Source organism: Sinocyclocheilus anshuiensis, unplaced genomic scaffold (assembly GCF_001515605.1).
Source record: "Sinocyclocheilus anshuiensis isolate Anshui unplaced genomic scaffold, SAMN03320099.WGS_v1.1 scaffold1102, whole genome shotgun sequence".
In the NCBI taxonomy this organism is placed as follows: domain Eukaryota; kingdom Metazoa; phylum Chordata; class Actinopteri; order Cypriniformes; family Cyprinidae; genus Sinocyclocheilus; species Sinocyclocheilus anshuiensis.
In genome coordinates, this window is record NW_015539924.1 from 1,264,692 (window position 1) to 1,289,063 (window position 24,372).

General features: G+C 35.3%; 1 protein-coding gene and 1 long non-coding RNA gene across 3 annotated transcripts in view; both read right to left on the minus strand.

Moving 5' to 3' along the window:
- Positions 1 to 11,758: 11,758 nt before the first annotated feature.
- Positions 11,759 to 13,496, minus strand: LOC107686678 (uncharacterized). Its single transcript, XR_001634062.1, has 3 exons — positions 13,348 to 13,496; positions 13,094 to 13,207; positions 11,759 to 12,905 (listed from the first exon to the last, which is right to left on the minus strand). It is a non-coding gene; the product is annotated as an uncharacterized LOC107686678 (long non-coding RNA).
- Positions 13,497 to 13,835: 339 nt separating this feature from the next.
- mpped2 (metallophosphoesterase domain containing 2b) overlaps positions 13,836 to 24,372 on the minus strand; it is a 43,802-nt gene continuing 33,265 nt past the window's right edge. For both annotated transcript variants that reach the window (XM_016483739.1, XM_016483740.1), the window contains exons 5-7: positions 15,048 to 15,163; positions 14,794 to 14,907; positions 13,836 to 14,605 (exon numbers count right to left, since the gene is read on the minus strand). In XM_016483739.1, coding sequence (XP_016339225.1) covers positions 14,487 to 14,605; positions 14,794 to 14,907; positions 15,048 to 15,163 — 349 coding nt within the window. In that variant the 3' untranslated portion in view covers positions 13,836 to 14,486. The remainder of the gene's footprint in view (positions 14,606 to 14,793; positions 14,908 to 15,047; positions 15,164 to 24,372) is intronic.

The window sequence follows — 24,372 nt, forward strand, 5'->3', positions numbered from 1 at the left end:
TATATGGCTGAGGACACGCCTTCCGGAGGGGGGCGTTATGTCAGACTCTGTTCCATGTTTTGTGTGTCCTGCTCCCCATGTGCCTTCCCATGCCCTTATTTGGTTAGTTTCCTGTTCCTGTCCTGATTAGTTCATTTGTCCCAGGTGTTTCCCTTGACGTTTCATTGCTCCCAGGTGTGTCTCGTCATCCCCTCCTCCTGTGTGTATAAAAAGTGTTCCCAGTCCCAAGTTCTCTCTAAGTATTCTCCAGCGTCTCCTCGTTCCTCGTGTGTGTGCCTCGTGACACTTACATGATATTTGCTTGATTTATGATTGATTAGCTTTTTATGTACCAGTGTGTTTTTTTTTTTTTTAAGTTTATTTCAAAGTTTCACTTTAAAGCAGTTATTAAGCCAAGTTATTACGTGTGGTTTACAAATTTATATAAAATGTATAGGTTAACCAAATTATATATATATATATATATAGTTGTCACGTGTTTTCTTTTTCTACTAATTTCAAACAATTTCATACATAATTTCTGTTAGCCGTTTTTATTTTGGATTCAACATTTTTCTATTTCTCAAATTATTTTGAGTTTCATAATTGTTTTTTTTTTTATTTTAATTGTTTGCTGTAGTTTTGTATGTTTTTTAATTGGGGCAAGTTGTCACATGTTTACAGACAGGATTTATCTAAGTCAAAACAGTGTATTGCTATTTTTATTTTTATTTTTATTTTTTTTTACATTGGCTTTTCCGTTTCAGCTAGTTCATGAATTGTTTATATTCCACAGTTTTTAACTGTTTAAATTTTGCTAAAAAAAACTTTGAAAACCTGTTTCATCACATGCTCTATTGTGACATTATTTTTCACTTTGTAATTAAAATTTGATCAAATTTAGAGCATTTGCTCTAGAAAATAATGCTTTATATATTAGTCAAACCAATGTTCCATTTAAGCTAGTTATTGAATTATTTTGTATTTCCGAATTGTTTTACTGTTTAAATTAATTTGAAAAGCCTATAATGGGATAATAATAATGACAGGTTCCATAATGACAACTTGCCCCATATAAATTTTTAGAAAAACATTAAAAACTACAACTTCTAAGACAATCTGCTACAACAATTTTGTGTGGTTTTGTGAATATTTCTACAGCTGTGACATTTCAAACCTCTGAAAGTAAATTTAAAGCATTTGGGAACCTTCCATTCATCCATCCTTCTCAATATGCACTCATCCATCCATTGTTTGTGTCCATTTCTCTTCCTCAAGCGTGCGGTCGCTCCTTTAGCGAACCTCTCATTCGCAGCAGACTTGTCACTCCTGATGTGCAGTGGTAGCGGCACCCAGCAGCACCGGCTCTGTGTGTCCTGTCAGGTTGCCGTACAAATTGTGTCAGGAACAATCTGTTCCCGATTTGTCCATCTCTGGTGGTGTCCAGCCAAGCGGCAGGTCTGCGGCCTCTCTGACCTCAGGTGATGGGACCCACTGCCCTGTCACTTGATATTTGTGGATAGACCTGCGCACCGTGTATGTGTTTGCGAAAGTGTGTGTTTGTGTGTGTGAATGCTGTAGGCTGTCTGTACAGTAATTAGCTACAGTAGGGAGGAGGTGACAAAAGTAATTTGAACAGACAAGATTTTTTACACTTGAAAGAGAGATCACACATACACTCAGGTTTCAAAGATTCTGTGTATGGGAGAGACTGACAAACCGTTTGATACCTTGAAGAAATTAATTTGGATACCTTGAAAAAATTTTGCATTTTGATTCCTTAAAGAATTTTTTTGCATTTTTTGAAGGTAATGCTATTTTAGTATTGAAATTTCAGTTTGGTTACGTCCACAATATGTAGCGAGGTCTATAAACTTTTAGTGATGTGGCTTCCATATTATTCCATAATTGTAAATCTCTGTTCAGAATGACTTCGTGTTGCAACAACAAGTATGGATAGAAATAAAATACATGATATAATGTGCAAATTACCCAGAATTTCCATCTGGACAGAAATTCGCAAGCAAAAAACTTGCTGCTTATGCATTTGGCATTGATGGAATATACTTTATAAGGCTTTTTGGGGGTCGAACCCACAACCTTGGAGCTGCTACTCTATCTCAGTTGAGGAACATTCATTTAATTATTTTTAATAAATAATTAAATAATGAAATAAAAATTAAATCATTTAAATAATGTATTTTATTAAATATTTTATTTTATTAATTCATCCATTCATTCCTTTTATTTATAAAGCACTTTACAACTGCACCTGCAGACCAAAGTGCTGTACAATCAACATACAGCTACATACAATACATAAAACACAAACAATCCAAGTAAAAACACAGATACTAGCCCAACTTTTTGAAAGCTAATGACAAGAAATAATTTTTAACCCCAGCTTTGAAAACATTTATGGATGTAATCTCTCTAATCTCAGATGGTAGGCTATTCTAAAGCCTTGGACCTGCAATGGCGAAGGCCTGATCCCCTTTCCACTTTAAATGAGCTTGTGGGACAGTAAGAAACAACTTATTTTTTTTATCTTAAAGCCCTAGATGACTGACGGAAAGTAATAAGCTCAGACACATAAGCAGGAGCCATTCCATGCACTGCCTTGAACACATACAACAGAACGTCTCGGTTACGGCCCAGAGACCACGCTGTAACCTTCGTCGCTCGTAGTGCAAGGTCCGTCGCGGTGCGGAGTTCTTTGAGAACTTCCGGGTCGTGACCACCCTCGTGCAAGTCCCTCAGTGCCTTTATTTTATCCTGAAGCTCACTGGTAGCCATCTGAGAGAGGCCAAGATAGGAGAGATGTGTTGACTTTTCTTAGCACTCACAAGCAGCCTAGCTGCTGCATTCTGAACTAGTTGTAAGCGTGAAATAATGGTCTGACAGGACCCCACATATAAAACATTACAATAGTCCAGACGAGACAATATAAAGGCATTAATAAACTTTTCTAAATCGTTCATGGACAAAATAGGTTTTAATCGAGCAAGAGACCTAATCTGGAAAAAACAACTCTTAACCACAGCATTAACCTGCTTTTCGAATTTCAAATCTGGATTGAGCACAACTCCTAAATTCCTTATTTGGTCATGACAGTTGGCTGACCAAGGACCTAAATAAGTGGCAATGTCTGAGCATCCTCTGGTGGGGCCAAAAATCATAATATCTGTTTTACTTTGGTTTAACTGAACCAAATTGTGAGCCATCCAGCTCTTCACCTCTTCCAGACATGCCAAAAGTAAAATTGAACCACAATTCTCTCCATATTTCAAAGGGAGATAAAGTTGTGTATCATCACCATACAAATGGTAAGACATGCCATATTTTTTAAAAACGAGCCTAGAGGCAGCATGTACAAGGAAAACAATACAGGGCCAATAACAGAACCCTGAGGAACCCCACAGGTAATAGAACCTGTAGATGAAAAAGTCACCATACTTTACAGAGAATACTCTATTCGCAAGATAAGACTTGAACCACTGTAAAACTGTCCCACAGATCCCAACTAAATGTGATGAACACTTAAGGAGAATCCCATGATCTGTTGTATCAAAGGCTGCACTCAAGTCCAGTAGAATCAGAGCTGCAGAATTACCTGACTCTCTGATTATACGAAGATCATTTACATCATTTAGTATACATTTTAAAAATCTGAGAACAGTTTGTGACATTGAGATCGGAAAGAGGCCAGTGTTATGAGTTCTGGACTGGATAATCTGAAATATTTTTGTGCATATATATATATATATATATATATATATCCCTCTTTTCTATTAATTTGAGTTGAATTATAATAAAACTGAGAGTATGTGTCCTAAAAACTCTGTAGACAACATTCTGGCACATATGTGACCCTGGACCACAAAACCAGTCATAAGGGTACATTTTTTTAAACTGAGATTTATACATCATCTGAAAGCTGAATCAATAAGCTTTTCATTGATGTATGGTTTGTTAGGATAGGACAATATTTGGCCGAGATACAACTATTTTTAAATCTGGAATCTGACGGTGCAAAAAAATAAAAATATTGAGAAAATCACCTTTAAAGCTGTCCAAATGAAGTCTTAGCAATGCACATTACTAATCAAAAATTAAGTTTTTATACATTTACGGTAGGAAATTCACAAAATATCTTCATGGAACATGATCTTTACTTAATATCCTAATGATTTTTGGCATGAAAGAAAAATCGATAATTTTGACCCATACAATGTGCTGTTGGCTATTGCTACAGTACATATATACCCGTGCTGCTTATGACTGGCTTTGTGGTCCAGGGTCGCATATACTTAGTTTGTAACATTTAACTCTAGCAAAAGAGAACATAAAAACAAGAAGTTATTACAACATTAAGATAGAAACTGTGTTTGATTATGTGGTTGTGGGTCAGCTTAGGCCTGAACACAGACACGAGACGGATCTCCTCAGTCAATCACAAAGCATCATCACCATATCCCAACAGAAAGGCAGGCGTGCCCGCAGTGACACGACCTTGGGTTTCTGTGTGTGTGTGTGTGTGTGTGTGTGTAGACGTGAGGTTTTGTGTGAAGTGGTCACTGTGGGGCATCGGCAGCAGCTGCAGCCGTCCACTCTGGGGTATGTGTCCCGGGGTGTGATGGCCAGTGAGGGGCTGCAGAAGGTGCTTTAGCCACAGCGTGGCAAAGTCGTCTGTTTGTTGAGGAGGTGACCAGGAACCCTGGGGGAACTGAAGAGGACACACACACTTCCACAAACTCACATGCGTGCTACATATAGAGTCAAACTGAGACACCATACTGGACATTAGCAGCAAAAAACACCACATGACAGCTGCATTTTCTTCTACCTCCAATAGTTAAATGATATATAGAACTTATTGTTTTTTTTAAACCACAGTTTTGTTGCTTAGATGTGGTCTTTGAGACTTAATTGAGCTCACAGTTGTATTATACTGAAGTATTAACTTTGGTGCTTAGATTATAACAGACACAAATAAGATATTTGTTGAAAATATAGAGCTATAAAATTTCAACAGCTTAGATAATTTGATTTTGGAAGAATTTAATGTTTGTTTTATTGATATAAAAAAATCTGAGACGTTTGAGATTGAGATTGTTGAGATCTTGAGGCCAGCAGTATGTAAAGTTTTGGACTGGATAATTTGAGTAAAATATTATTTTGTCATATTTGTTTGTTGTCATTATGCAAATATTTGTTATGTATCTTCTTCAGGGCCATTTTATGAATTTTTAATTTCTTTTTTTCTGTTTAAATGTTACAAATATTTATAAAATGAAGATCTAAGTTAAATATTTTTTTATTTGAAAACATGTTCTTAAATGTTCATAGGAGATATGGAGATAGGGAGATATTCCAAAGTCTCAGCTTTCAAAATCTGTCAGTTTTATAGCGAAATACAAACAATATATTACAATAATCTGTTTTTTTCACGCTCTTTAATGTGGCGTGACAGATCACTGTATTTGTTTCAGTTTAAGCAGCATGTCTTTCCGATTACAATAATGAGACATTATTTTCATTATAAATGAACTATACAGTTTTTTCATGCCTTCTGATGTTCCTTCACTTTTATATCTTGCTATAAACTTGAAATAAAGAGGAAAACACATTTATAATTTGTATTTCGTGATAAAACTGACAGAATTAGAAAGCTGAGCTGTGTTATATTAAAAGCAACAAAGCACAAAATTATTGCGATTACTGGGTGGCTGGCGTGCTACAAATAATGAATGGAAGACGTTAAATATAATGTCCAATCATTTACTGTATTATACCATGAATAAAACAGCTTGTGAATAGTCACTTACATGTTATAGCCTACAGGCTTCCTCAGAAAGGAAAACAATATAACTTATGTTAACGAGTTGGAGCCCACTTCAACTTTTAGAACGTTTTATTAATTAAATAGGCTACATGTGAGGATTAAAAGTTTGGACGCCACAGACGTTTTTGCAGAGTAGGTGGTGGAATTTTCACTAATTTGGAATTTTGGAATTTTCACAAAGAAAACAGTATAATTGAATGAATTGGTTCACATAAATACAGCGATCTGATCATTAATTTGTCACATAATTTGTGTTTCGCTATAAAACTGATTTTGAAAGCTGAGACTTATGTCTTCGATTTTTAATTTTTTAACGTGGCACTAAAACGCCGTCGTACTTTTCATAACATTATTTTCTAAGATTTTACCATTTTTGAAAAATATTAAAAATATTAAAAATCAAAAAAATAATTTAATAATAATTTAATAAAAATAATTAAAAAAAATTAATCATTCAATAAAGGGAAAAATTAAATGTTTTATTAAATCTTTTTTTTCATATAAAAAATTAAAAATGTTTTTGTTAAATATTTTGTTGTATTTTCTGTTAGATATCTGTTGTGCATCTTTTTATGACTATTTTTAAGACTATATTGCTTATTTTTGAAAATTGTTAAAAAGCATGTTAAAATCTTTAAGTAAAAATGTAACTTAATAAAATAATATAAATAAAAAATTAACTAAAACGTAGAAAGTATTTTATTAAATGCTTTATTATTAAATGTTTTATTAAATTTTTAATAAAAAAATACATACAAATCTAATTTTGTGTTAAATGTTTTTATTTTAATTAAATGTAAAATAATATAAAAATATTCATGATAATAAATATTTGTATTATTATTATTATTAAAAATGCATATACTTAAAAGGGTGTGTAAACTTATGGACACAATTGTTCAAACACGTGTAAATGTGTGTGTGTTCACATCCAGACCGCCCGAGCCTTTGATGCTGCAGGTGAGCCGGCCTCAGAATCAGTCGCCTCCTTTGCATAAGCACTAATGACAGCAGCCAGCGCATGTAAATGAAGACGCTTCGCTCTGATTGAGAGAAAGCAATGTGGCTGAGTAGCCACACACTAATCATCCCAGCGGGGAGCTCCATCTGATTCAGTCCCATCATTCCGCATGTGTTCAACATCGGCCCATTTAAATGTCAGGCCTTGATGGGCCACCCCAACTGCAGACAGGGGAGAGGTTGGAGATGGGATGTTTGGGAAAGGGGGGTGCGGTTGTGATCTGATGAGACGAAATTACCTTTTAATTAGTCGATTCTTTAGACTTTCATAATTGTTTTGGTCGTAAAACAAATGTGAGGCCTGTAATTTTGAAAGCTGTTTTCGGGATGAAAGCCCAGGCAGTATGAGAGAGAGTTTGAGAGTACAGAAAGGAGGGTTGAAAATTATAGCGACGAGTCAGTGTTCGAACACTCATCGAGTGTTTAATTGATGTGATTTAACTGACTGCTTGCTAGTTTGAATCGAACTTTATACGTTTATTGTAAAGTGAGTTTAGTTTCTATGACAGAGACCTTTGACCTCAGCTATGCTTGTCGTCTCATGTTGGCTTTTTTGGGTGTCCGCTTTACTTTCAGCTTTCTGAATTATTGATTCTCTTTTGAATGAAATATTAACATACCTCATCTGTGTCTGCCTTACTGTGATCTAGCCCTCTAGTGTGAGTCGTTCCTTTTTTTTTATAGTTTGTTTTGAAACGTAGAACAATATTGATATAAAGAAAGTGTTAGAGACTGTGAGTTTATGTGTATGTTTCTATGGCACTAGAATGTAAAGGCACTTTCAGATTGACTGTGACTTTACCCTCAGGACACACTGTCACACATTAACACTCATATTTGCCAAAAGACAAGTGACATTTATATTTTAATGTTCTGACTGTGTGTATGTGTGTAACTAAATTCTTTAATAATTGTCACAATTTTTTTTGTATATGAAAATAAAAATACATCTAAAAATGTAAAAATATATTTGCATATGTATATATAAACTGAATATATATACATAGACATATATACACACACACACACACATACATATATATATATATATATATATACACACATACATACTATAATTATGTGGATGTAAATATGAAAATAAAATGCACATTTATATATAAACTTAATAAATGAAAGAAATAAAAAAAGTGTAGATCATGGAGATCTGGTTCCCCCTAGTGGTCAGAATAAATACAACAAAATTCATGTTTGTACTTTTTATCACATGCTTTGTACAGTAGACAGCTGAAACCCATTATGTAAATGTCCTATGTCATAAATTTAAAGAAAAATGTGGCTATTTGATAAGAATGGCTTTCCTATATTTATTGTTGTTGTTGTTGTTGCTGTTATGGAAATGTGTGTGTGTGTTGTTCAGGTATTCCCTATGTAATGAAGACTAAATGTCCCCACAAAGATGGCAATATCCAAAATCCTTGTCCTTGTAGGGACATTTTTGGTCCCCATGAGGAAACAAGCTTGTAAATCATACAGAATTAAGTTTTTGAAAATCTAAAATGCAGAAAGTTTTCTGTGAGGGCTAGGTTTAGATGTAGGGTTAGGGTAAGTGGATAGAAAATACAGTTATATAGTAACTATACTATATAGTTTGTATAGTATAAAAACCATTATGTCCACGGAATGTCCCCATAAAAGATGGAAACCCAATGTGTGTGTGTGTGTGTGTGTGTGTGTGTTTGTGTTCTATACTTCATTTTTAAGGCACTACCTTTGTCACTTGCAGGATTTGGCCACTATGACTTCCATGGTCAACAGGGGGTGTCAGAATCCTTCAAATCAGCAGTTATGCTTCATATCATTCAGCCATGTAAGCACAAAACTCGTCAGTGTTCTAATACTAATCTATTATTAATTAATAATGAACTAGATCAGGTAATGAAGTACTGTAGTAATGATGTAGTTCTGAAATAACTGGATGCATGCACTTTTTTTTTTAATGTTTTTGCATGTATTGGATTAGCATTTTCCCAGAGGATGCATAAATAAATGAAAGATATATAGCCTACACGATGAAACCCAAGGGTGTTCAAGATGCTCAAGATGGAATTAATTCTGCATCCACCAGCGCTAGACTAATGTGCCGACTTCTGAACCAATAGAAAAAGAGACATGCTCAAAGGCTTTCCTGTCAACACAAGTAAAGAGGGGATGTCTTGAAGGAGTTATATTCATCCCAACTCCAGGTACGTTGAATATGAACGGTGAATATAAGCAGAATGATAACATTACTCCACTCAAATGGAAACCACACCATAAGAAACATAAAGGACATCTTATATAATTAATTAAACGTACAATCAGTAAAATTAAGTTATAATTAAACCTGCAGAGAAAATATATTTTATATATTTAATATATTTTTGAAACTAAATGCAATTAGCAACTCTGACCCAAAACTTCAAAAATGATAAATGACATTAAATGGTGAATTATAAAAAAATTACTTACTCCTTTGTATTGTATAATCATATAATCATAGCAGTTTCTAACAAGCTTTCTTTGACCACAAGATGGAGCCAAAACCCTCAAGACTGGGCTTTGTCTATTAAATTATATGGTATATGTTTGAATATATTTAAAGCTCTATGCATCATGTTTAGCATTGTTAGCAGTTCAACAACTATATTTTTAGGAATTGGATAAGGCTGTTTATTATCAATAGAAATTAACCATCATTAATGATTTTAGATATTTAAACTGAGCAAAAGCAGGTTGTGAGTTGTTTTATGCATAGGTTAACAATATGCACAAAATGCCTTAGTGATTATTTTTAATGATTGGAAAGTAGAATAAAAGCATGAGCTCAGATGCTCTACTTAAAAGTTTATTTAATTTAGGTATATCAAAGATGTATTTTCAAATACCATACAAAGGTTGTTCTCTATGTGTACCTAATTAAGGTATATACATCTATAAAGCATATTATAATGAACTGAGCAGCAATAATTGGTTTCTCAGATTAGGGATGGAAGGGATTAGGATTTGTTTCAAGATCAAGATCAGGTTAAGCATAGGATTAAGATTGTTATTAGGATTAAGAAAGGACTGGAAAGAATAGGGAATGTCCTGTAACACAAGGTGACACAAATGACTGGTGTTACACATGGAACAAGATAGACATTAAAGTGACAGTTCACCCAAAAATGAAAATTCTGTCATTAATTATTCACCCTCGCGTCGTTCCAAACCCGTAAGACCTTCATTCATCTTCGGAACACAAATTAAGATATTTTTGATGACATCTGAGAGCTTTCTGACCCTGCATAGACAGCAATGCAACTACCACATTCAAGGCCCAGAAAGGTAGTTAGGACATTGTTAAAATAGTCCATGTGACATCAGTGGTTCAACTATTTTTTGAAGCTACGAGACTTTTGTGCACAAAGAAAACAAAAATAATGACTGGTGTGAACGGGCCTTAACGATAAGGACAAAGAGGAATGATATAATTGGAAACAGGATATTTTTTTCCAGCTGATGAACATGAAAAACATTTACAGCCAATCAGAATCCACTTTAAAGAGACCGAGCATTTAAAGCAGCAGACGATAAAACTGCAGCGTGGGCTTATAATTAACAGAACATTATCGTCCGTTGATGTGGATGCTAATATAGTTATAGCTATCTTTATTGGCCTAGTTATAATTTTTGGTGTGAAGGACCTGGTACCGGATAAGCATTTTTATAGACAATAGTGAATATTAGGAAATATTCTAGGTGCGGTGATTTACCAATCAGATTTGAGTATTTCAGAGCGATGTATATCAAGTACAAATGATATACCTCCTGAAATGAAACCATTATATATGTATTAGAATGTGTGTCTCTTTCTATCTATTTATGGAAAAATCTATCCCTAATGGGAATGTTCTACAATTTTACTCTATGGGTTCCACAAAAGGGAGCAGGTCATGATTGTATAATAGAAGGAACAGGAAACAGCGCTCTCCCAAAATTCCAGGACACTTTCAAGATATAAACGTTTTTGCTTGGGGGAAGGGTATGTGAAACCAAGCGTCGCGTCTGATCTCATGTATTAAACCTGAGCTTGAGAGTCTGATGTTATGCTGATGAAAAAAACGACCCGTTCTGCATCTTCTTTTTAGCGTTTAGCGTCAGTTGACACTGTGAAGCATCGGCTGATTGAACATCTTTGCCGCTGCTATCAGCGGGAGCACATGGGGTCAGAGTTAGCATCAGCCTGTGACATCCATCAGACGAGCATGCCAAGGCTGCGCTGACAAATTTCCACGATCAATAGCATCTGACAGGACAACACGAGGTTATGGCCATCCCTGTCAGCGCTATCTATTCTTTTTCAAGTCTGACAGATGTGGGGTAATTAATAGACTTCATTAATCAATCAAAGCCGTTGCTAAACTACAGATAAAATGTATCGTTATGTACTGTGTGGGAAAGAAATAAAACTTTTAAAGGGATGGTTAACCCAAAAATGAAACATTTGTCATTTACTCAACCTAACCAATATGACTTTCTTTTGTGAAGCAAAAAAAAAGAAGAAAAAAAAGAATATATTTCTAAAAGTTGTACAAGTTGCTCTTTTCCATACAATGAAAGTGAATTGTAAGCACACACAGTAAAGCAATATTTCAGTATATTGGCTTTAAGACTATTTTTATTATGCATTTGATTTGATATTTGACAGTCCCTAGTCACCATTCACTTTAATTGTGTGGGGAAAAAACAGCTCAATATATTCTTCTAAACTTCTTTTGTGTGCCACAGAAGAAACTAAATCAGGTTTGGAGAGACTTAAGGGTGTATAAATGTTGATAATATTTCTATTGACTGACTTGCAAGACAAAAAGATAAATGACAGACATCAGATAAAAATCTTGCAGTTTTATTTGCATATAAACTTGGCTAAATGTCACAATGGATAAAAAAGTCACAAAACATATAAAGAAAGCATTCACAATAGCAGAAAATACAGAAAACTTTTTTGTGCTCAAGATTGCAGATCCACAGTGAAATATACAATGCACATTATTACAACAACTAAAAATGGAGATGAGGAGAAATGAAATGGCTTAGTGTTGTAATGTCATTTCCAGTTTTGAAACCAATAGAATGAGAAGCTTTTGCAAATCTGGGATAAACAATTGTGTTTGAATCTTTACAGAGAGATACCAGATTTATCTCTGTATATCTCCTGAGGCAGACCCAATTATATTGAAAGTTCTCGTCCACTTTTAATATGTGCTAAATGCTAAATCAGACCAGGTACAGTATCTTTATGATCTGGAGAATTTGCATATTCAGCCTTTTCTAAACTGTAATTGTAGGACAAAAGCAGCATAGCAATAATGCGAAATTCAATTCACAACACACAATCGCTTCCATCTTTTGATAAACTGTGCCACTCTATTTTATGTTGAAAGGAAGAATGCTTGTCTTATGGTGTTTAATGGCCTGGTAGATAAAGATGTGTCTTCTTGATGAGAAAAGAGCAAAGTCTGATTGGAGTAATAAATATCAGACCCATTGAACCCTTTGACGGGGTGAAGTACGCACTTACTCATTTAAATCCAAAATTGAATACACCACACAAAGAGTTCATAACTTTAAATAAGTTTATATTAAATTTACAAAGCACAATTAATATTAAATAAGACATGGTCAAGTATTGCTGACGCTTTTGGGAGTACCTTTATAATGCACTTTTTAAGATCCTGACCAATAAAAAAAGAAAAAAACAGAAGGCAACTGATGCAAACAACTTACATATATGAATTCACAATTTATTCTTTACCTACAATAGTCATTCAAATGGTGTCGGCTTCAATCCGACTTTAAAAAAAAATTACATTTCCATGCATTTTTAAATACAAGCAGTACAAAAAGACTTACTTTTAAGTAAGGAAAAGTTATGTAGAAAAAGGGGTGGGGTTTAATGAGTCTCAGGAGTTTCCAGGGTTGGGGAGATCAAATATGATTGGTGGATTGGTAGGCTGGAAGCTGACTGTACATGTGGAGGAGTTGATAAATGTTGTATAGCCATCTGTCATTATACCATAGCCTGAGAATGAGAAAGAAAACATTTTTATACATTTGTTTTATATACACTTTACACATTTATACTTTATCCGCATATATATTATTTGAAATATATTACAATTTGTAATATTTTTATTATTACTTTAATATTTTGAACATTTTATATACATTATATATATAAAATGTTATATAAGTGTGCAAAGCTCTTACCTTCATGGATTCCCCCATATGCGTGGAGTTTGGGTCGGACCCTCTTTTGTACTGTGTTGAGTAGTTCCACGCAGCCAACTCTCTGAAGTTCTTTTGGGACCCAATCTCTGAACCCTGGACAAAGTCCAACATCACATCCTTAGTGGCGTATCACCACATTTATGATGACTTTAAAATACAACAGTCTATCTGCAGACACAAACTGATGTATACATGCTCTACATCTACAGTTACATCCGCATTTCAGTGCTTACCCAGAGGAGGCCCATGTGTCATAAGAATATCTACATCTTCAGGGATCTGGTTCCACTTATCGAGGAGAGACTGGCCACGAGGTAAGTTAAAGCCCCATCCATTAAACCACGGGGTCCTGTGGGAGCAGACAGACGCATTTTACACACTTCATAAATGTCGAAATCATCATACGCATACCTGCATGCTGTTCTCACACATATGCAAAAGTTGACAGTATTATCAAAAACGATTTTCAAAGTAGACTAGTTGGTAAGGTGATTAAAAAAAAGTCTAAAAATGCCTCAGAGTATTGCAGTATCAGATTTGAGGCCATGGCGCAACTCAAGCTATTCGTTTCAGTCTCCATCAGGGCATCCGGTGGTTCACAGAGGTCATCTGCAGAGGAGGCAGATTGATCAAGCTGTCAGCACCAATGAGCAGAAGCATGTTAATAAGAGTTTTATTTCCCCTCTGGGACGGGCCTGCTGACAGCCTGCGATCTGGAGAATTTGCATATTCAGCCTTTTCTAAACTGTAATTGTAGGACAAAAGCAGCATAGCAATAATGCGAAATTCAATTCACAACACACAATCGCTTCCATCTTTTGATAAACTGTGCCACTCTATTTTATGTTGAAAGGAAGAATGCTTGTCTTATGGTGTTTAATGGCCTGGTAGATAAAGATGTGTCTTCTTGATGAGAAAAGAGCAAAGTCTGATTGGAGTAATAAATATCAGACCCATTGAACCCTTTGACGGGGTGAAGTACGCACTTACTCATTTAAATCCAAAATTGAATACACCACACAAAGAGTTCATAACTTTAAATAAGTTTATATTAAATTTACAAAGCACAATTAATATTAAATAAGACATGGTCAAGTATTGCTGACGCTTTTGGGAGTACCTTTATAATGCACTTTTTAAGATCCTGACCAATAAAAAAAGAAAAAAACAGAAGGCAACTGATGCAAACAACTTACATATATGAATTCACAATTTATTCTTTACCTACAATAGTCATTCAAATGGTGTCGGCTTCAATCCGACTTTAAAAAAAAATTACATTTCCATGCATTTTTAAATACAAGCAGTACAAAAAGACTTACTTTTAAGTAAGGAAAAGTTATGTAGAAAAAGGGGTGGGGTTTAATGAGTCTCAGGAGTTTCCAGGGTTGGGGAGATCAAATATGATTGGTGGATTGGTAGGCTGGAAGCTGACTGTACATGTGGAGGAGTTGATAAATGTTGTATAGCCATCTGTCATTATACCATAGCCTGAGAATGAGAAAGAAAACATTTTTATACATTTGTTTTATATACACTTTACACATTTATACTTTATCCGCATATATATTATTTGAAATATATTACAATTTGTAATATTTTTATTATTACTTTAATATTTTGAACATTTTATATACATTATATATATAAAATGTTATATAAGTGTGCAAAGCTCTTACCTTCATGGATTCCCCCATATGCGTGGAGTTTGGGTCGGACCCTCTTTTGTACTGTGTTGAGTAGTTCCACGCAGCCAACTCTCTGAAGTTCTTTTGGGACCCAATCTCTGAACCCTGGACAAAGTCCAACATCACATCCTTAGTGGCGTATCACCACATTTATGATGACTTTAAAATACAACAGTCTATCTGCAGACACAAACTGATGTATACATGCTCTACATCTACAGTTACATCCGCATTTCAGTGCTTACCCAGAGGAGGCCCATGTGTCATAAGAATATCTACATCTTCAGGGATCTGGTTCCACTTATCGAGGAGAGACTGGCCACGAGGTAAGTTAAAGCCCCATCCATTAAACCACGGGGTCCTGTGGGAGCAGACAGACGCATTTTACACACTTCATAAATGTCGAAATCATCATACGCATACCTGCATGCTGTTCTCACACATATGCAAAAGTTGACAGTATTATCAAAAACGATTTTCAAAGTAGACTAGTTGGTAAGGTGATTAAAAAAAAGTCTAAAAATGCCTCAGAGTATTGCAGTATCAGATTTGAGGCCATGGCGCAACTCAAGCTATTCGTTTCAGTCTCCATCAGGGCATCCGGTGGTTCACAGAGGTCATCTGCAGAGGAGGCAGATTGATCAAGCTGTCAGCACCAATGAGCAGAAGCATGTTAATAAGAGTTTTATTTCCCCTCTGGGACGGGCCTGCTGACAGCCTGCAGTAGCCCGGGCCAGACCTTTATTTACCACTCTCAGACCCCGTCTGATAAGGGCCAAGTGTCTGGCCCCAGCTAGACAAGGCTGCGCAAGGCCAGGGCTAAATGTAGGCCTTGGTAGAGAGGGCAGGAACTGACCCCATGCTGATAAGCAGAGCTTGGTGGTGATGGATGGAGGCAGTGCAGACAAATGAGAGTTGGAAGCACTGCGGAGAGCAATGTCTGCAACTGCTCAACAGCACTTCAGAAGCTGCACTACGGTGCAGGATTTCAACACAGTTTGATACAAATGCTAAAATGGAGGTGACTATATGTTAATGTGCTTAATTAATGTGACATGACAACTGTTTCTGAATAGCCCATTTTTTCAGCATGGCTTGATGCAAGGAAACCCCTTCGATTCATGAAAAGGTCTTAAAAGTACAATCTTATTTTCTAACTTAGGATTGTTCTTAAAAAAAAAAAAAGATGTCATTCACTAGTAATTGCATGGATTTTTTTTGTATTTGTACACACAGGAGAACATCTCATTCACAACACACGTGTATGCCCATCAGTTTGTTCTAAAGTTAATGAATTTGGAGTACTCTGAATGAGCAACCATGTGCCCAAAATTGGGAAATAGAAATTTCATCTTAACACTTATAATTGTCTGCTTTTTTGTGCACGTGATTTAAATTTTTCCTACATTTTTTCCTACATTTAGAAAATATTAAAGTATCAAAGTTTTTGGTGAATTATAATTGGTTCATAAAGACATTCATACACAGATTTCACACAAAAATGTGTGAGTATGCATGCTTACAACTACTTAAATTAATGGGACAGTTCATCCAAAAATAGAAATTACACACCCTCATGTCGTTCCAAAACACTTAAGACCTTTGTTCATCTTCGGAACATTTATATTTTTATTTATATTTTATTTTAAAACACGGATATTTTTGATGAAATCCTTTTTTTTTTCTGACCCTGCACAGACAGCAGAGCAACTACCATGTTCAAGAAATTGTTGAATAAAGTCATTATTTTTGTTTTCTTTGCGCACAAAAACCACTGATGTCACATGGACTATTTTAACAATATCCTTACTACCTTTCTGGGCCTTGAATGTGTCAGTTGCATTGCTGTCTATGCAGGTTCAGAAAGCTCTTGGATTTCATCACAAATATCTTAATTCGTGTTCCGAAGATGAACGAAGGTTTTATGGGTTTAGTAATTAATGACAGAATCTTAATTTTTGGGTGAACTAACCCTTTAAGACTTGTCTTAAAACCACAAAGGTAAAATCTGCCAATTTTATAATTATGAAAATTTTAAGCAGCGTTCAGCACATATGAAAACATTCTTACATAGGACATGTTCAACTCCCATCAAGCCAGTTGCAACAAAAACAGTGCGCCTATTATGATTATTACGGTAACCTGCAAGCAGCGCAAAAAAGCAGCATTTTGAACAAGAACTTGACATACAAACTAATTCTAATTTATCTTAAGAAATTTCATCACTATTATAAGATTTTTGTGAATCCTCTTGTGATATAACCTGATTAATGAATCTGATTAATATAAAAAAGCTTAAAATAAAAGAAGCATTAGAAAGGATGAGATTACAAATACTAAATAGCTTAGTTGTAGCAGCTAATCGCATTAATGAGTCTTAAAGAGCTTGATTCTACCGTACGCACAGACATACATATATGTATGAGCTCACATGCCCAGCTGTCCAGAGGTCATTTTACAATGAGCACTTGACAGAGTCAGAGCCTCTGAGAAGCAGAAGGTTAAGACTAAAGGGGAAAGGGTTTTCATAACATGTTCTCTGAGACCTGAGGCATGGATCTTCTTTTTCATTCACTGAATTATGTTGAAATAGACGAGGGACTAGGGCCCAGTCATTTGTACCACCTAAGAATAACAATAGAAAGACAGCCCTGGAGCGGAGTATTGAAAACCAATTACAGAGAGAATGAAAAAGGTTTTAGAGGAAAAAATGGAAAAGCATGGAGACTGTTGCTTTAAAATAACTGCCAATTAAACAGAGACCCAGTTAAACCTTGCAAAAGAACAAGGTCTGTCAAATAAAACAGCTGTTTTCTAAATACGTTTCCTAACCAGACGTGACAAGACTCCAACATCTACTCAAAAAAATAAAATAAATAAAAATAAACCACACACACAAATGAAAGATAAAATTGCTGAATTACACATCAATAATCAAAAACCAAACAATCAAAAGAAACTTTGAAAGCAAAAATGCTACAAGATGCTGCACAATAACTGCCAGTTAAACCATTTTTAATGTTTAATAGACAATTATGAAGAGCAGACCATTTTGGACCAATGAGATTCATTGTGGGCAGGGTTACACAGTAATGCTATTGAAATAGGAACTAAGCAATCAACAAAATGTCAGTCATTGCTGTTTGCCAGACAAAAACTGTAAGCTACATGAAAAACACACGCTTCATTGTTTTATAATTTTATTGCATCCAATGTTATTTTAGTATTTATATTCTATTTTTATTAGCTTTTATATTTTCAGTTTTCAATTTATTTTAAGTAATTTCGTTACATGCTTTTGTCATTTTTTATTTGTTCTTGTTTTATTAATATTTCTATAGCTAGAATGTACTTTTTCTATTATTTTTATAGCTTTCATTTATTTTATTTGTTTTAGTTTTAGTAATTTTAGTACTTCAACTGATTTTAATTTCAGTCCATTTCCAAAGCAGCACGTTTTTAGCCAATTTCTCTGTTTATCGTCTTATTTTATTTCAGCTTTGTTTTAATTACTCAAAAATTAATAAAATTTTTAGCTTACAGTAACAACACTGATTAAATTTCCTGGTTAGGACATGGTCAAGGACTAATCCTGGATTTGCATGGTTAACATTGATTATAACCAGATAATACTTCTTTTGTGTTTAAAACAAAGATGCAAGCAAATATTCAAATACAAGCTGTCACTTTACTGCCATCCTCCTTCATTAACCAAACTAAAGAGCAGTCGTTTTTGGATTTTAATGTCCATCATCACAGGCTGGTCTCATAGCTGGTCTACTGTTTGTCTATCCATTAGCACTTCTTAATAGATTTGAGAGAATAGAGTTGATAGTGGATGAAATATTGCCTGAACACAGGAAATGGCTGCTGAGGTCTCGGTGTATGTGTGTGTATACTGGGTAGCCGGGCTTGTCCGTGGATGATTGATGGGAAGGCAAATAAAGGTGAGTGGTTGTTTTCGAACACTGTGCACCAGGCTGGTACTCTTGGGTACAATCTCTCAAACCCTGTTGGCTTTCCTGCAAACATACTCAGGCCCGTCTGCTTTAACTCGCACATAAACGTCAGCGCCCGAGTCAGGCTTTCATCCGTACATCAAGCTAGTCGACAATGAGATGTCATTACTTCCCAACATGCACATAAAAACGGGGATCACAGACAGAAAACAAATAAAGGCATGCAATGTAAAGGAAATGTATTATTGCATGGCGCACTGGAATACTTGATTCTGATTGGTCAATCTAAATTTTGATTTATACATTTGTCCCTAGTAACTGATTTCAAACACTGTGCCAGGTTCATGCCTCTCATATCACTTTACAGTCTCTTTGTTCTCAATATAAATATCTCAATATCAGTATTTAACGTCCATTTATTATTTGTTAAACAGCTGAGTTACAAGTGAGATAAAATGCAGCTGGTAATTATTGCAAAATAAACCTCTGGTATTACTCTTTATGATAAATTTAAAGATCACCTATAATTAAATGAAAAATTATTTTACTAAATTTTGATGTAAAATTAACCCATAACATTTTTCAGTGACTTTTAAATATAATTAACATAATTAAACATTATTATAATTAATAAAGTAAATATAATCATTATATTAAAAAAAGAAAAAAAAACTAAAAGTTTAACCATGCAAGTTTAAAAAGAGAGCGAGAGAGAGAGAGAAAACGGAGTGAGAGAGAAAAGAGAAAAGAAAGCTTTCACTGTCAGAAACTCTGTTCAGTACAGAGACACAAGTGTATATTTGTGTCTGCGTGTGTGTTTGTTTTGGCTGCGTCAGCACTTTGCTTTGATGAACTCTCGGTGACCTGGACACATACACACACAGTGGCATACAGGAGCAGCCGGATGAGCCTCAGTAACACACAAACACACACTCCCAGTGCTTACTTTGGAATCAGAGTGTTACTCTAATGCACAGGCCTGCCAGTCCTTCAAACACCTCACATGCAAAAAGGATTACTGAAATATTTATCTGCCCCTGACAGCAGGACGGCAAAAGAGGGGGATCAGGGAAAGATGTGTGATTGTGAAAGTGATGTTGGAGAAGGTTATCAACGGTCAGGAGAGAAAAAGCAGAGCTGGACATGGGACAAAAAGAGAAATGAGAGTAGAGAGGAAATGAGACGTTGTTGGGATTTCCTGTCTAGTGTGATTTTGTGAAGGTACCACGCAGAGAACTTCCCAGAGCAAGTCTGACAACAAATCTTTTAAATATTCCTTATAATATCGTGCAAATATCAAACATTTTTCAATGTAAATGAATCCAAAAACAACAACCTTTTCTGCCCCTAAATCATCAAAGTCCGAAAATACATTACGTCTAAGTTTGGGGTTTTTGAAATAAGTATTTTATGCTCACCAAGGATGCATTTATTTGATCAAAAATACAGCATAAACAGCAATACTGTGAAATATTATTACAGTTTAAAATAACTGTTCTCTACTATATTTTAAAATGTAATTTATTTTTGTGATGGAAAAGCTTATTTTTCAGCAGCTAATTCTCCAGTCTTCAGTATCACACAATCCTCTAGAAATCAGACTAATATGCTGCTCAGCCTTATTAATATCAATGTTTAAAACAGATGTTGATTCATATTTTTGTGGAAACTGATCATTTTTTCATGATTCTTTGATGAATAGAAAGTTCAAAAGAACAGCATTTATTTAAAATAGAAATCTTTATAAATTCCTGTAATGAATTTAATGCATCCTTTCTGAACAGGATTATTCATTTCTTTCCAAAAACTACATTTTTTAACAGTAGTGTAGTTTGTTTCTCTTTGAATTGTACTGTTGCACTCAAAAAATCTCACATTATGGATGTGAAATAGCTTAGGAAGACTGCTTCATGTTAACGTAAAGCGGTTTATTCATTTGCTAAGAAAAAAGATTGAACCCCTGAATCCAAACAAATCAAAGGAAGAAAAAAAAAACAAGATCTAGCCTCTCAATAAAACAAGACTTGATTAAAACAAAGATTAAAACAACTTTAATCTGTGCCCTCTTTGATAGTGCTGGTTTACCACAACAGGACCATCATGTTCACAACAGCCTTGGTGACTGGAATACAATAAAAAGCTGTTCCTCTCCAAACAAAATACAGGCCATTACATTTGTCATGTTGCACTAAAGCTAACCAGACTGCAGTTAAACCAAACCAAAACAAAAACAACTCGTCAACAAACTTTTAAAATAACCCTGACCACAAAGGGACTACGACTAAATAAAACATGTTGTGTCTGCACATTTTTTTGCCTTCTGAGAAACGTTTGCATACCTGATCGAAAGGAAACTTTTGACCCAATTATATCATATTGGTCTTTTTTCCTCTACTGACCAAGAAGGGAAAAATAAATAATTTAATAAATATCATTATAACTATTATTATTAATAGCATTATCATTTTTAGTGTATGTTTTTTTAAATAAGTCTCTTACGCCCATGAAGGTTGCATTTTTTGGTCACAGTAAAATCAGAAATAATGTGAAATATTACTACAATTCAAAAATAACTGCCTTCTGTTTTAATATATTTTATTCCTGAGATGGCAAAGCTGAAAAGCCATTATTCCAGTCTTCAGTATCACATGATCCTTCAGAAATCAGACTAATATACTCAACTTGCTGCTCAAGAAACATTTCTTATTATTAATGATGAAAGCAGTTGTGCTGCTTAATATTTTAGTGGAAACTACATTTTTTCTTTGATGAATAGAAAGTTAAAAAGAACACCCTTTATTTGAAATAGAAATCTTTTGTAACATTACAAATAGGGTTGGGCCGATAGACGATGCCATCGTCCATCGCCGATGGCTGACAGCCATCACGATGTTAAGCTGACATCGTGATTCGCGTTCCAATATCCACGTAAAACAAAATGTTTTGCATAACATCACGGCGGTGCGGTGATAACACTTAACGGCACAGATTTTACTACATATTTTTTACCACATTTGTTTTACTACATATTTTTTTTCCGTATGTTTGACTGACTGTATTTTATTATGATAATGAACAGGCGGCATTGTCAAGGTAGCAATTCTTAACTGTGTGCGCGCGCATGCGGCGCCAGCGCAATCACTTGAGTTTTTTTTGAGGGCATGATTCGAAAAAGCTAAGTGGTCGTAAAAAAAATAGTCACACTCATGGTCTTCGGTCAAAAATGACCGACCATAGGAAATTAGAAAAAAAAAATACAGAAATTTTTTGTGCGTACAATCTACAAATCCCCCACAATACAGAAAAGGGTGAAACTAAAACATCTAGAGTGCAAAATCAACACACCAACTCACACACATGCGGACACACACTTGTATACACACACACACACCTATTGTGCCGGTGAGGAAATTTTCCCACCGGTTAATCGACGTGTGACAACACCGGTAATACCGGTATCACCGTGGGGGCGGGGCGTTCCCTCTTTTCCTCGCTTTCCTTCGCTTTTAAATAGCTTGTAAAAGCGGTGTGCGCATTTTACTTTCACTTTGAAATAGCGGCAATTCGGCGTGAAGCAATTGTTCGTTTTTAGTTCTTTTGAATTTTCCCTCTTTTCCTCGCAACCCTCACACCAGTGTGATTAGAACTTTCAGTGCGTCACGTCATCAACTGCTGAATTTAAATCCGCTTTCGCGCTTTGGCAGGCGCAGAGGCAGATCGGACGCGCTAAGCGCTTGTGATATTATCACAAATATTAATTGTTTTCAACCATATAATACTTATGTGTATTTAAATGTCTGAAACCTAAAATAAGTACTAGCAAAACCATACATTTACAGTTTGTAAAATGCACGCTGATGTCTATGGAAACGGCAATAATCATCCTAAAAAATATAATCTGACGACATGTTTTTATTGATATCATATACAGATTGTGTAGGTAACTATAAAGTTTACTCTGCTCTTCTCCCAGTTTACCGGAGACCTACTTTAACATGTTTCGGTAGGAGAGGATGAATTTGCGTGTTGTAATTCAAAAACTGAAGCTTCAAATCAACATCTAAAACAACAAAAAATATAAATCTTGACAAAAAGTAGTCTTTGAGAATGCCTTAATATACATTTAAATCCACAGCCTAATAAAAGTAAACAATTATGTATAAAAACAACTAGGGAATTCACAAGCCTCTCTATAGAGTCCTATACAGGAATCTGGTTACACCATGAAATTACAGGTTTTTCTTTTTTTTGCTCTCACCAGGAGGTGCTATTCTGCCTTTAAAAATTGGCTTTTAAAGGCCTACTCTCTATTTTAATCTGAAATACTGCATTAATTGAAATGTTTGTTTTTTTTAAATTAGGAATTTTTTTTTTTACTATTTTTAAATGGGAAAAATGTATCATAATTATTGCATAAATATTAATTAGTACCATGAAATTCTCTCAAAATACAAAAGTTGTTCTGTAAAATAAAATAAAAAAGACAATAATAATGATAATAATTATTACCCTACATCAGCTCTAATAATACATTTATTATAACATTCACACATAGTGTTTAAATTGGGATCTGTAGGCTAATATATTCTAATGTTTTAAAAGAAGTCTCTTCTGCTCAGCAAGGCTGCATTTATTTGTACATTAAAAAATATTTGTTTTTTTAAATATTTTTTATATCATATTTACAAATGATTCTCATTACGAATTTGGGAAGATGTTTGTCGCACGCATCACATTGTCACATGCCTTAAAAAAAATTCACAAAAATGTTACTGAGCAACTGACAAGTAACACAGTTTCAGCGTAGATTTTCCTCGCGCTTTGGACTTTGAACCCTGGAAACCCTGGCTCGTGCAGCACTGTCAGAATACATGCAATTCGTGCGTGCATTAGAAAATATAACATTCTGAACATTCTGCACTAATCAGTTGAGGCCATTTTGCGATTTCAATCATCATACAGTAGCCTAACCACCAGCATCAGCCACCTCTTCTCATCGGAGACATGTGATGCAGCACTAAACAGTCTCTCGCTGTCGGTGCTTCATGCTTGTAATGAATTTTTCTCCACTTTAAGATGGCGCCGACGCTGATGGCTGCCTCCGTGGCGTGCTCCACAGTTGTTTTTATGTTTTTGTTAGTTTGTCCTGTCTTTAGTTATATCCCTGCAATCAGTTTCACCAGAGACGAATTGCTGGACATTCGGAAGTACACACCACCTGATATTTCACCGGTTTTCGATTATTCTGATGTTTTGCTGGACAATGTAGTCGGGGGAGCTGCAGCGCTGATCAAGCGCTTCAGGACGCGCAGACGGGGGAAGCGAGCCGGTGCGCTCGTGAAGCTCAGACAGCGCGGATTCAGGACGCCGTTGCCAAGCATCCATCTGGCAAATCTCCGCTCTCTACCCAACAAAACGGACGAACTCCTTCTGCTCTCCCGGACAAATAAGGATTTTTCAAACTCTGCTGCTCTGTGTTTCACAGAAACCTGGCTGAAAGACGCCATTCCGGACAGCGCGTTGAGTCTCCCGGGCTTTCAGCTGTTCAGAGCAGATCGCGACGCAGAATCAACGGGGAAATCGCGCGGCGGCGGGACATGCTTTTACATCA